At 49.3% G+C, this 13,098-nt stretch overlaps 1 protein-coding gene across 3 annotated transcripts in view; it reads left to right on the forward strand.

Moving 5' to 3' along the window:
• Positions 1 to 13,098, forward strand: part of MAN2C1 (mannosidase alpha class 2C member 1) — a 389,693-nt gene that overhangs the window by 256,866 nt on the left and 119,729 nt on the right. For 2 of the 3 annotated variants that reach the window (XM_078685096.1, XM_078685098.1), the window contains one exon: positions 12,906 to 13,022. The exons of the other annotated variant lie outside the window; for it this stretch is intronic. In XM_078685096.1, coding sequence (XP_078541222.1) covers positions 12,906 to 13,022 — 117 coding nt within the window. The remainder of the gene's footprint in view (positions 1 to 12,905; positions 13,023 to 13,098) is intronic. 3 annotated transcript variants of the gene reach the window in all.

Raw genomic sequence — 13,098 nt, forward strand, 5'->3', positions numbered from 1 at the left:
AGAAACGCTCTTTTTCTCGAAAAAAGAATATATTTTACTTGCAGGACAGTTGTAAATTTTCCGGGAAAGTACATTAGCCTGGAACATTATAACATATATTTAAGAAAAAATAATGTTCGGAAGTAATAAAAAGCGTAATTTTTAGGTCATATGACCAAGCCTTTCATCATTAGAATAAGAAAAGTAAAATGAACCAATGAAAAGTTTTATTAACAAGTCACATGACTTGTTATGCTTACGTTACGCGCTGCGCGCCCCGGATGACTTCCGGATGCGCTAACGCGGCGCGTCATATGACGCATTACGCGACAACGCAGGTCCAGAATATAGTCAAAATGTCTCCACCAACCAGCGGTCGGAACACAACCCCTTTCAGCAGGCTAAATAGTTCTGTTAAATGACAACAGAAGGGACAGGCAACAAGAACCATTAGTCAAAGAGGGGAGGGCTAGTTCTTCTCTACCGGGTTACATTGGGGCGCTACCGGAACTGATCGAATTGGTAGTCTACAGTGTTTCTGGATGTTTCAGACTGAAGCTGGGGTTAGCATGAGAGCAGCACCATTTCGTAGCTCCGTCGTGGCCATTCCGCAACCAATCATGGCAGCCGCTCTTTATCGTTATTTTGGGCGGGGTGGGTGGCGGAGCCGAGCTGTTTTGCAGCCATCATTGTGTGGAGTTCAGTTCATTTCACTAGTTTTGTATTTGTCATGAGGGGTTGTTCCTAATGTTTCTATTTTAGCGAGGTCAAAAAGAGATCCCATTAGTGGCCTACTGATTTTGCTCGATTCCTTTTCTTTTTTTTTTACACGATTTTTCGTTATCTGCAAAGACTAAACAGAGTATTGCGACTCTGTGTTTGTTTGTAAATAGAGAATGAACCAAAGAGAACCAATTCTAAAACAGTAAATACTTGGATAACAATCAATCAAATGGAGAGAGAAGCAGGCACGACGTATTACAACGGGGGCAAAGGCCTGCGTTAACTACCCTTCACTATGTGCAAAGAGAGAGTACTCCTAATAGAAATGAGGGGGGGGGGGCACCATTCAAAGCAGATCAGTGTGCATAAACACAAAAATGTTTTCACTTACCACGTACTTGACATTCGACAGCTTATGATATTTGCTATTAAAAAACCATTGACATTCACTGAAAAAACCATAGGTTATAGACCATATATAGTTAGGAATTTGCATTTACAAAACCTTGAAAATTCACTGAAAAAACCATAGGTTATAGACCATATATAGTTAGGAATTAGCATTTAAAAAAACTTATTTTACTCACACAAAACCATTGAAATTCCATATATAGTTAGTTGCACTAACTATATATCGCGCACCCGCAATCCACTGCTGATGATGTCACATATTACATCATTCATGACATGGTCAGTAAATGCAAATTCCTAACTATATATGGTCTATAACCTATGGTTTTTTCAGTGAATATATATATATATATATATATATATATATATATATATATGTATATATATATATATATATATATATAAAAACATGCAATAGCAGCCAAAATAAAAACAGAGCTGAAATATGCTGTAAAGAATTTCCACCATACATGAGTAATAAGCATTAGAAACATGAGAAACAACACAAAGTTTGTTTTAGAAACTGTTTTAATGCTCAGAAAGCAGTAGAAATTCTCATAACTCACTGGAAGCATAGAAAGCTCCCAGGCTGCATTGCAAACACACAGTCTAAAAAGACTGAAAAGCTAACCTGTAGCTGCATAGCAATAAACTGACACCGTGCCTTTAAGGCACCCATGACCCCCAGTATCCCATCATGCCTCAGGGGTGACAGTTAGGTCAGTTGTTCTTTCCGGTTCCTTCAGAGAAGGACCCTGGTTAAACAACTCCACTAATTTTCTGTTTTTTGACAGAAAAATACTTCACTTTTAACAACTTTTGATCTTACTTTGACATTTAACATCTAGTCAAGTAAGATAATGTCTTTTTCAGTCAGTTTAGTGAACATTTTCTTTTGAGAATGCCTTCACTCTTTGACAAATGTCCTTCTTGTGGCAACAAGAAGGCAAAATCAGACAACCACGACGTATGTATCCTGAAGATCATGATCCAGGCACCTGTCCTCATTGTGAGCACCTGTCAGGAAGAACTCTCAAGGACAGGGAGAGGATTCGCATTTATGGCCTGGCTCACAGGTTATCAAGATGAAGATCTCCGGTGAAGAAGGGCTCCAAGAAGGCTCATACATCTTAAAAAAAAGAAGTCTTCACACCCTTCAACTTCAGCGTCGGGCTCGGCGCTGAGAAAAGAACCACCATTGGATCATCTATCTTCTAAACTACCGTCGACGGCGGGCTCGCCGTCGAAAAGAAGACCAGGTACGTCGACGACGTCGAAGGATCCAGTTCCGTCGTTGAAATCCCCTCTGCCGGCGTCAACCGGGCGACGACCGGCGTCGAGGAAGGTGACTCCGCCGCCGTCAACCGGGCGACGGTCGGCGTCGAGATCCAAGACCCCTCCACCGTCGTCAATCAGGCGACAACCGGCGTCGAGGGAGGTCACTCCTCCGCCATCGTCATCCAGGCGACGACCGGCGTCGAGAAGTGTGACCCCTCCGCCGTCGTCTAAAAAACGACGTTCGGCGTCGAGGACCAAGACCCCTCCGCCGTCGACAGGAAATAGTCGATCTGCGTCGAGGAGGCAGTCTCCGTCAGTGTTTCGTCAGCGCTCGGCGTCGAGGGTGCCCAATACCCCTCCGCCGTCGTCGCACAGACATTCGACGTCGAGGCAGAGGACTACGTCGACGGCTGGTCATCGCCGTTCGACGTCGAGGCAGAGAGCTCTGTCGACGACTGGACATCGTCGTTCGACGTCGAGAGAGAAGCCTCCGTCGACGACTGGACATCATCGTTCGACGTCGAGAGAGAAGCCTCCGTCGACGACTGGCCATCGTCGTTTGACGTCGAGAGAGAGGGCTCCGTCGACGGCCGGTCATCGCCATTCGACGTCGAGACAGAGAACTCCGTCAACGGCGGGTCATCACCGCTCGACGTCGAGGGACCATAGATCCTCGCATAGACAATCAAAGTCGAGATTGTTTGACCCGCCAACTCCCCGAGGGCGCTCGACGGCGAGGGAAGATCGCTCGACGTCGAGGTTTTCAGATGTGGTTATGGTAACGGAGTCAGCTTCCCGTCATTCCACTTCACGGTCCTCTGGCTCCTCAACTGCATCTTCAAGACTGTGCGCAAATCTCCTGAGCGTCGTCCAGACCCTTCGGCTGGGCAAATCAGACTATCACCTAGATGGTACAGGTCTTTGGACCATTGGAGAGATTCTGGGGCTGCCAAACGTATGCAAGAATATGCCAGCCCACAGCACAGGTCTCCTCTTCAGGATCTGGTAGAGGAGATGGACAAGCGTAGTCCTCCCAGGCGCAAATCACCTGTGAGAACACCAATCCGATCTCCCAGAAGGTCCCGATCTCCCAGAAAAGGACCTCGTTCAGAAGATCGGATCAGATCTCGCTCTCCTGGGCGGGAGGAGCGTTCAAAAAGATCGCGGGAGAGGAGGCACAGTGCTCACCGTAGACGTCGACGAACTCCGTCTACTTCATCTACCTCTTCTACCAGGTCTTCCAAGAGGGACTACTCCCCTATGTTGACGGACAGTCCTACGTCCAGATCCTCTCCAGTGGATGACATTGGCACGTATCTAGATGTCCTGCAAAGAGGAGCTCAGAAGCTGAGCATTGAAATGTCTGTCCCTCAGGTTACAACGACAGTCATTTTTGAGACTTTACACAAAAAAGCTATCTCCCGTCCTCTGCTGCCTTTAGTCCCGGGGATTATGGATCCTGTCAAAGAGGTTTTCCTAACTCCAGCGGCTATCAGAGCGGTGCCAGCCCGCATTCAGAAAAAATACAAACCGGCCTCTTCTGACCCGGTTTTTGTAAAATCTGACCCTCCAGCAGACTCTGTAATTTGTGGCAGCGGCGAGGAAGACACATGCAGTTGCCGGTTCCTCTTCAGTCCCACCAGACAAGGACAGCAAATCTCAAGACTCCTGGGGTCGCAAGGTTTGCAACTCAGCGGCATCCACTCTTAAGGTTTCTAGTGCGGCTGCGCTTCTGGGTCGATATGACAGATCTTTATGGGATTCCATGGAAAGGTTCAAATCCAAGCTGCCAAAAGAAGACCAGCAGGATTTTGAAGAGACTGTGACAGAAGGATGTCTGGTGGCGAATCAGATGATCAGCACGGCTGCGGATGGTGCTGTCCTTGCGGCGCATTCCTATTCACATGGGGTTTGTGCCAGGAGGTCGGCCTGGTTGCGCCTTACAGGTCTGAAGCCGGATGCTCAGCATCGCATCCTTAATCTCCCCTTTTCGGGTTCCGCTCTCTTCGGGGAACATGCTGACGAAGAAATGACCCGAATGAAGACGGAACTGGACACAGTGAAAGCGGTGGGTTTGGAGAAGAAGAAATAATTCAAACGCCGCTTCAAGACCAACAGGGGGAGAGGGGCTCAACAGAGGGTTCAAACCCCTCAGTGGTCCCAAAATAAGAACCAGGGGAAATCCCAGTTTCGAGGCAAACCCGGCAGAAGTAGAGGAGGTCACCAACAATCCTCTAACACCACAAGAGGAGGAAAGGCCTGAGCAGTGGCTTCCTCTGGCGCCATTACCCACTCCAGTGGGAGGAAGTGCTTCACAACACCTGGGAGAGTGGGTCAGCATCACAAAGGATCAGTGGGTGCTGAATATACTGCGCAATGGATACAGGCTACGTTTCCGTGCGCCTCCGAAGAACATTCCTCCAAAGAGCTCTTGCCCTCACCAGCTAAGCTTGCTCCAAAGAGAGGTAAAAGTCCTACTGCAAAAAAGAGCGATAGAGGGGGTTCCTCTCGCTCAAAGAGGAAAGGGAGTTTACTCCAGATATTTTCTTGTCCCCAAAAAAGATCAGGAGGACAAGTTCAGACCAATACTCGATCTGCGACTTTCAAACAAAGTCATCGTCAGAGAAAAGTTCCGCATGTTAGCGCTTCACCAAATATGCCCGCATCTTCAGGTCAGAGATTGGATGTGTTCGGTGGACCTGCAAGATGCGTACTTTCACATCCCAATTGCTCAACAACATCGCAAGTACTTGAGGTTTGTCGTAGGGAACAAACACTACCAGTACAAGGTGCTACCCATCGGTCTCAAGTCCGCACCACGAGTCTTCACCAAATGCATGGCAGTGGTGGCGGCTTTTCTTCACAAGAAGGGGCTCTTCATCTACCCATACCTGGACGACTGGCTCCTAAAAGGTCCATCTCCGGTAAAGGTAAAGCACGATCTACATCTGTGTCTGCACCAGTTGCGCAGGCTCGGCCTCCATGTGAACCTGGAGAAGTCAGTCCAGCGGCCTACACAGTCCATCCACTACCTAGGCTCCGTTCTGGACACAAAAGTGGGAAAAGCGTTTCCTTCGGAGGAGAGACTTTTTTCCATGAGTCAGAAATGTGGACTCCTGCTAGAGTCTCGGCTTCCAACAGCCCGACAAGTAGCATCCCTGCTGGGTTCCATGGCGTCCTGCATTTTTCTCATCCCAAACGCCAGGCTGAGAATGCGTCCTCTACAGCAGGCTCTGGAGGATCAGTGGGACCAAGCGACAGGACGTTGGGAAGACCGTATCATGCTTTCCCAAGCGACGAAAGTTGCCATCAAATGGTGGACTCGGAGAAAGAATTTACTGGTGGGGGTACTGTTTCACCAACCTCTTCCCTCCCAGTCTATAGTGACGGATGCCTCTCTGCAAGGCTGGGGAGCGCACATGGGTCCGCTTCAAATTCAAGGCCAGTGGTCTGCTCAGGAGCAGACATACCACATCAATATGCTGGAGCTCAGAGCGGTATTCCTGGCTCTCAAAGCTTTCTTTCCAGCGATAGAGTCCAACTCAGTCCTAGTTCAGACGGACAATACGACCACCATGTTCTATCTGAACAAACAAGGAGGCACAAGGTCTCGCCCACTTTCTCGAGAGGCTCAGGCAATCTGGCATTGGGTCCTCTCTCGAGGCCTCACGGTAGTGGCAATGCACCTTCCAAGCGAGTTGAACGTAAAAGCAGACGCACTCAGCAGGCACTTCGAAGATCAGCCAGACTGGGTGCTAAACGACGAAGTAGTAGAAGAGCTTTTTCGTTGCTGGGGTCGTCCAACCATAGACTTGTTTGCAGACGACGAATACACCAAATGCCACGCCTTCGCGTCCAGGTTCCACCGGCCAGGGACGCAGGGGAATGCTCTACTGATGGATTGGTCAGGGACATTCGCTTACCCGTTTCCTCCCCTGGCTCTGATTCCGAGAGTAGTTTCCAAGCTCCGCAGGTCGAACATGGAAATGATCCTGATAGCTCCGGATTGGCCGCGGCAGTGGTGGTACCCGGACCTTCTACATCTATCTGTGTGTCCACACAGACGACTCCCTTGCAGGCCGGACCTGTTGAGCAAGATGAACGGGAGGATAATGCATCCCAACCTCCCATCACTGAACCTAACAGCATGGCTCCTGAGGTCCTGCAATATGGACATTTGAACTTGCCTCCTGAATGCATGAACATTTTAAAAGAGGCTAAGAGGCCTTCCACGAGAGCGTCCTATGCGTTCAAGTGGAAAAGGTTTTACTTATGGTGTAGGGATCATCGCCTAGATCCGACTAAAGGGCAGGAGGACGTCATCTTGCCATACCTCCTTTCCCTGGCAACTGCTGGTTTAAAGTACGCTTCTATTAGAGTGCATTTGTCAGCCATAGTAGCATACAGAAAATCACCTGATCAGATTTCTTTCTTTCAAGTTCCAGTGGTTAAGGACTTCCTCCAGGGGTTGAAAAAAGTGTATCCCCCTGTGCGAAATCCTTCTCCTCCATGGGAATTGAACCTGGTTCTATCCAGGTTAATGTCACCTCCTTTCGAGCCCATCCACAAGGCCTCCTTGCAACATCTCTCTTGGAAGGCAGCCTTTTTGGTGGCGATTACCTCTGCGCGCAGAGTAAGCGAGATTCAAGCGCTCTGTGCGAAAGAACCATATACTGTTTTTCATCACAATAGAGTAGTCCTAAGGGCTCATCCATCTTTCTTGCCTAAAGTCATTTCTGATTTTCATATAAATCAGTCCATTTCCCTCCCTTTGTTTTTTCCAAATCCTACGACCCCAGCCGAGCGGTCGCTTCACTCCTTAGATCTTAAGAGAGTGCTCAAGTTCTATTTGGAAATGACCAAAGGGATTAGGAAAACGGATCAACTATTCGTGAACTATGGTTCAATGCGAACAGGTTTTCCAGCGGCCAAGAGGTCCATCGCGAGATGGATTGTCTCGTGCATTAAATTGGCCTATCAGCTTGCAGGCAAGCCTTTGTTGGGGTCACCCAAAGCGCATTCCACTAGAGGGAAGGCCGCTACAGTAGCTTTCTTGCACGACATTCCAATGTCAGAGATATGCAAGGCTGCGACATGGAAATCAGTTCATACCTTTACAAGGCATTACTGCCTAGAATCTGATTCCAGGGCCGATACTCAAGTAGGACAAGCCTCTTTGGGGAATCTATTTGGGTAACCTACAGCCTGTACGAGCTTAGTGGTTACTAGGCTTAATATGGTTATTACTGTATTGTTACTCCTTTGCCCGCAGGGAGATGAGGTGAGGCTCGCTATTCTATTCTAATGCTTATGACTATTGATGAGGATCCCCTGGAAGAGAAGGATTAGTTACTTACCTGTAATCCTAGTTCTCTTCCAGGGGTATCCTCATCAAAGTCATAAGCAACCCTCCCGCCTCCCCGGGCAAAGGAAATTCTTTAATGAGGGGATATTGTTAACCTATCTGTTACTGGGTTTATTTTCAGTCTCCGAAAAGAACAACTGACCTAACTGTCACCCCTGAGGCATGATGGGATACTGGGGGTCATGGGTGCCTTAAAGGCACGGTGTCAGTTTATTGCTATGCAGCTACAGGTTAGCTTTTCAGTCTTTTTAGACTGTGTGTTTGCAATGCAGCCTGGGAGCTTTCTATGCTTCCAGTGAGTTATGAGAATTTCTACTGCTTTCTGAGCATTAAAACACTTTCTAAAACAAACTTTGAGTTGTTTCTCATGTTTTAATGCTTATTACTCATATATGGTGGAAATTCTTTACAGCATATTTCAGCTCTGTTTTTATTTTGGCTGCTATTGCATGTTTTTATACATATATGTATATATATATATATATATATATATGTGTATATATATATATATATGTGGGGCACATATAATATAGTGTTTCTGGGGTCCCGCACATGGGCGGGAATATTCTAATGCTTATGACTTTGATGAGGATATCCCTGGAAGAGAACTAGGATTACAGGTAAGTAACTAATCCTTTCAGCGAGTTCTTCATCCCGTGGGACCGGTACGGCTATCCGTAGCTACTGCATCCACTGCGGCACGTTGACCCGCTGCAATCTCCGTAGCTGGAGGTTTCTTCACTCGTTTCTGCCGCCGCTGCTGGCTCCACTGGGGCCTTCTTCCTTCCGTTTCCGGCGTGGTTCCTGGGGCCTCGGTGCTGTCTTCGGGTGTTTCTATTCCCAACAGCGCGCAGGCCTCTGAGACTGAACGGAGCTGATACTGTTTGTTCTCCAGCCTGAAAATGAGGCGGAAGGGGTGCCCCCAGCTGTATGGGATATTGTTCTGTTGGAGATACGATGTGACAGGTTTGAAAAGATGGCGTTTGTGCAGCGTGAGGGCCGCCGAGTCCTGGAATAGCAGTGGTGACGTGCCTTGAAATGCGATCGGGTGCTTCTGGCGTGCCCTCTGCAATATCTCTTCTTTGGTGCGGTAGTCCTGAACACACACCAGTATGTCCGGGGGTGGTGCCGTTGCCGCACGGTGGGGTCCGGTCCTGTGGGCCCTGTCTAGCTGTAGGGGTGAGTCTAATGGCCGCCCCAACACGTGGTTGAAAAGCTCTCTAGCGTAGCGAAACGCGTCTTGGGTGGCCTCCGACGTAGCCACATTGTGTATGCGAATGTTATGGCGTCTGGAGCGGTTCTCTAGATCTTCCAGGTGGAGCTGGAGGTCCACCTGTTGGTCGTGCAGTCGGATGATTTCTTGTTGTTGGGCCGCGAGTTCAGTATCTTTATCGTCGCTTTTGGTCTCCAAATCTGCAACCCTTTCCCCTATGCCGTCCATCTCACGCCGCACTTCTCTGATTTCACTGGTGAATTCCGTCTTAAAAGTCTGAATATCGTCCCGCAGGGAAGCAAAGAGGGACTCCAGAAAGGCCTTCGTGATGGGCTCCGTTCCGCTGTCCATCTTCTTCGGCGACGGAGTTACCGCGTCTTTCTGTGGGGGGGTCTGCGTTTTTGCAAATAGCTCCTTTACCGTTTTGCCCCGGGGGGGCCTGCCTGTGGACATCACGTTTCCCCGGCACTCGCTCCACCCGGTGCTCCGGTGTTTGTCTGCCCCTCCGGTATAACCTCCTCCTCACCGTGCCTGTAAGATGATTCCGGATCCCCTCGAGGCCAGCGTGCTCCGGGTGCTCAACTTGGCGCGGTCCCCTCCTTCTGAATCGCCTGCACCCGAATTCGACCGTTGTCTTGGGCCCAGGTGGACACGGCTATAACCAGCCGCCTCTGCTCTTTTCGTGGTAGGCCGCACCTAGCTGTCCGGTCGTTACTCTAGACGCTGTCTGCGGGGGACCCCTTCTCCTCCGTAGAACCCCCAGTTCATTGCCCGGTCTGCCTCCGACCTCCGGTGCGGGGGGAGCAGGCCCCTGTCGCGGAACAGCTTACAGTGCCCCCAATGCCTCTGGTCTTGCGTTGCCGCCCGCTGCCCACCGTCGCAGTCACCACCAGGCCAGCCGGTCCTAGGCCTAGTCCGTCGCTGTTGGGGCGTCACTCCCACCACCGGGCCGGCCTGCCCGCCAAGGGCGCCTCTCTCTCCCCCCCCGCCGGCCACTGCTTCAAAGTCCCCGGACTCACCGATCCGCCGCTCGGAGCCTCCGGCCCTGGGTCTCGCCTCCGTCCCTGGGTCTCGCCTCCGGCCTACATGTCCGCCTTGCGCCCCCTCCGGTCTCTGGGCCGACAGTACCGCCGCACTCTGGGCCGCTATTGCGATGCTCCCGTTTGCGCGTCCGCCGCTGGAGCTGCCGCAGATCTGAGCATCCACTCCCCGGCAGACGCCTCCGACGCACGCTTCAGGCCGCCCCGCAGCCGCCGAGGTAGGGGTCTCGCTTTCGGCCCGGCGGGGGGATGGGGCGGTTAATTTCGCTGCGTGTCTCGCTTCCGCCGATCTCCCCGGTCCCGTCCTGCTGTGTGCTCAATTCCGGCAGTCCGCAGCCCCATACAGCGGACCTGGATGCGCCGGAATCGGTGCTAAAACAAGGCCGCCGGCAGGAGCAGTGGAGACACACGTCTTCTCACTCCGCCATCTTGTCCACGCCCCCGGAAAAGCTTTTTTAAATGCTAAGTGTGGGTTTCCAAAGTGAAATGCTTGACAGCTTTTAGAGTTGTCAAGCGGTACTGATGTATTCTTCTACTTAAAAAGACTAGTTCGAAGCATTAATGAAACACTACCCATGTTCGCCCCCCGCCCCTCCCCCCGCATCTTGAGACCCTCACGGGTGGGTAGCGCGCTTACAATTTCCCTGATTCATTGATTGATTTTTCAGTCGACCCCTACCTTTTTTTAGGTCTCGCCTAGACGAAAGCAAAAAGCAAAGCTTTTTGCTGTCTAGGGCGAGACAACTTATGTAGTCACTTCTGGGGGAATAAGTACAGCAAAGTGTTACGAGCTTCTCCTGGCGGAGATTTTATCTCGTGGGCGCGCACGTCGCCGTGGCTCATATTTCCATGTGCACACAGGCAGCCCCCACACCCCTGCACACAGATTACACAGGCACACGCTGCAGCCCCCCCACCACACACACACATACAGACACGCACGCATACACACGCCGCTGCCCCCTACCTCCCCCCCTGCACAGACACACACCCCCGCCCCATGCATCGTGAGATCTGCCATACCTTCAGGGGAAGGAGCGAGAGTGGCAGCAAAACCGGCAGCTTCCCCCAGACCGGGGGCGCAACCCCGCCAGCCTTCGCTAACATCGCTGAGGGCTGCGGTTGCAGGCCCCCAGCGTAAGAAACAGCCCCCGCACACTGTGAATAGCAAAAGGGGTAGAGATTCATGGCGCGCGACACGGCACAGGGAGGCGGGGCGCGCCACGCCTCCGTCGCTGGCTGGAACGTGTGCGCGTGCTCCGCAGCCTCTCGCGAGCACGCCTCCTTCTGGTTGTGGTTTCAATGTTCGATGCAACGGCCCGGAACAGGCTTGCCGATAACATCTGCGGTATGCAAGGTGATCGGCTTGTATTTATTTATTTCCCCCTCCAATTGTTACATTACTTTAAAACACGGCGCACGCTTTAGGCATCCCGCTGACTTTATTTATTTATTTTCCGCTCCACTTTTCTCGTGAAGCCCAACGCTCCATTCCTCTCCCTTCTCAACATACTCTGTTACTGGCCAGACACGTGCAGTAACAGAGTATGTTGAGAAGGGAGAGGAATGGAGCGTTGGGCTTCACGAGAAAAGTAGAGCGGGAAATAAATAAATAAAGTCAGCGGGATGCCTAAAGCGTGCGCCGCGCATTTGCAATGCAATAGGTCTCGCATTTATGCAAGTCTGAGCTATTGACATTGCAAAGGACAATGCCTTTTATTTACATTTTAAAAACGAAAAGTAAAATAAAAGGCATTGTCATTTGCAATGTCAATAGCTCAAACTCGCGTAAATGCGAGACCTATTGCATTGCAAATGCTTGTTATTGAAAAGCATTGGTTTGACACTCCATTTATTGTATATTACTTCTGAGTTTCTAGTTGACAACAACTCCCTCAGTCAGCCTAGGACTGCTCTACCTTAATATCTTGAGATTCCAGTTTTACATTGTGTCATCCCTTCGACGTATGTTCTAGAAATGGGCTTTATAGTATGAACCCTGTGATAATTACAATAGGAAGAGGCGGGACTATGCGTTTTTTACCACTAAGAGACCATCTGCCACTCCTCTCTACTTTGAGTGTTGCTAGCAAGGTCTCTTTGATTGTGTACATTTGTATTTAGTTGTGTGTGAATTAAGTTACTTTTTCTTTTTAAAAGTAAAGCACTAGACATTGAATAATTAAGAATCACCCTGAACATTGTGGAGTTCTTTAATGTTTATTTTAAACTTTTTTTGTTTGAATTATTCTTTTGGCTTCACTTTTTAAACTATGCTCTTGATATTCAGATCCTGATACAACCAAGTAGTAGTAACTTTAACTTTCACCTTAAACTTTGGGAATATATTGATTCACTCACATGTTTGATGACCAATAGCCTGAACCTCAGTTTGGTAGTCACTGGTTCTTGGCTCATCCCCAAAAAGATTGTGTTAGTATAAATGCTGATCCTACCTTCTGACAGCATGTCAACAAGATTGTTGCCCACGGGAGAGCTGTGCGAGCTATGCACTTGCAGGGTGCAGCATATTAAAACCTGACCCATTGGCTGTGCCAATGTTCTTTTTCCATTGCCGACTCAACACAGGGCAACCAACTTTGTGCACTTCCCAGAGCAGCCATTTCTCAGATTTGCGTCTAAGAATCAGTTTGTGAACCTTACAAGATGTTTACCATAGGGATCTATGCAAGTTTACAATGTTAAATAAGATATGTTGCTTGCTTTTGGTAACTCCAGTCAAAATGCCAGTAACCATTTTTTTCATTGCAAAAGCGGAAAACGATCTTAAAAGTCTGAGTTGTAATTTTTGCAATATTTTTGTGTATATTTCAATACTCCCTGATATTAGAAGGGTTACATTTTTCTATTTACTTCCTCCTCTTTGCTACTACAGTTCTGGCTGCCGGACACCTTTGGATACTCAGCTCAGCTCCCTCAAATGATGAGAGGCTGTGGGATTCAGAGGTTTCTCACCCAGAAGTTAAGCTGGAGTCTAGTGAACACCTTTCCAGTGAGTAGCACCTTTCATCATAAATCTCGCCAACAATGAAACATGCACAGAATATTGACAACTTTTGGTTGTGCCC

Source organism: Lissotriton helveticus, chromosome 3_2, assembly GCF_964261635.1.
Source record: "Lissotriton helveticus chromosome 3_2, aLisHel1.1, whole genome shotgun sequence".
Classification (NCBI taxonomy): domain Eukaryota; kingdom Metazoa; phylum Chordata; class Amphibia; order Caudata; family Salamandridae; genus Lissotriton; species Lissotriton helveticus.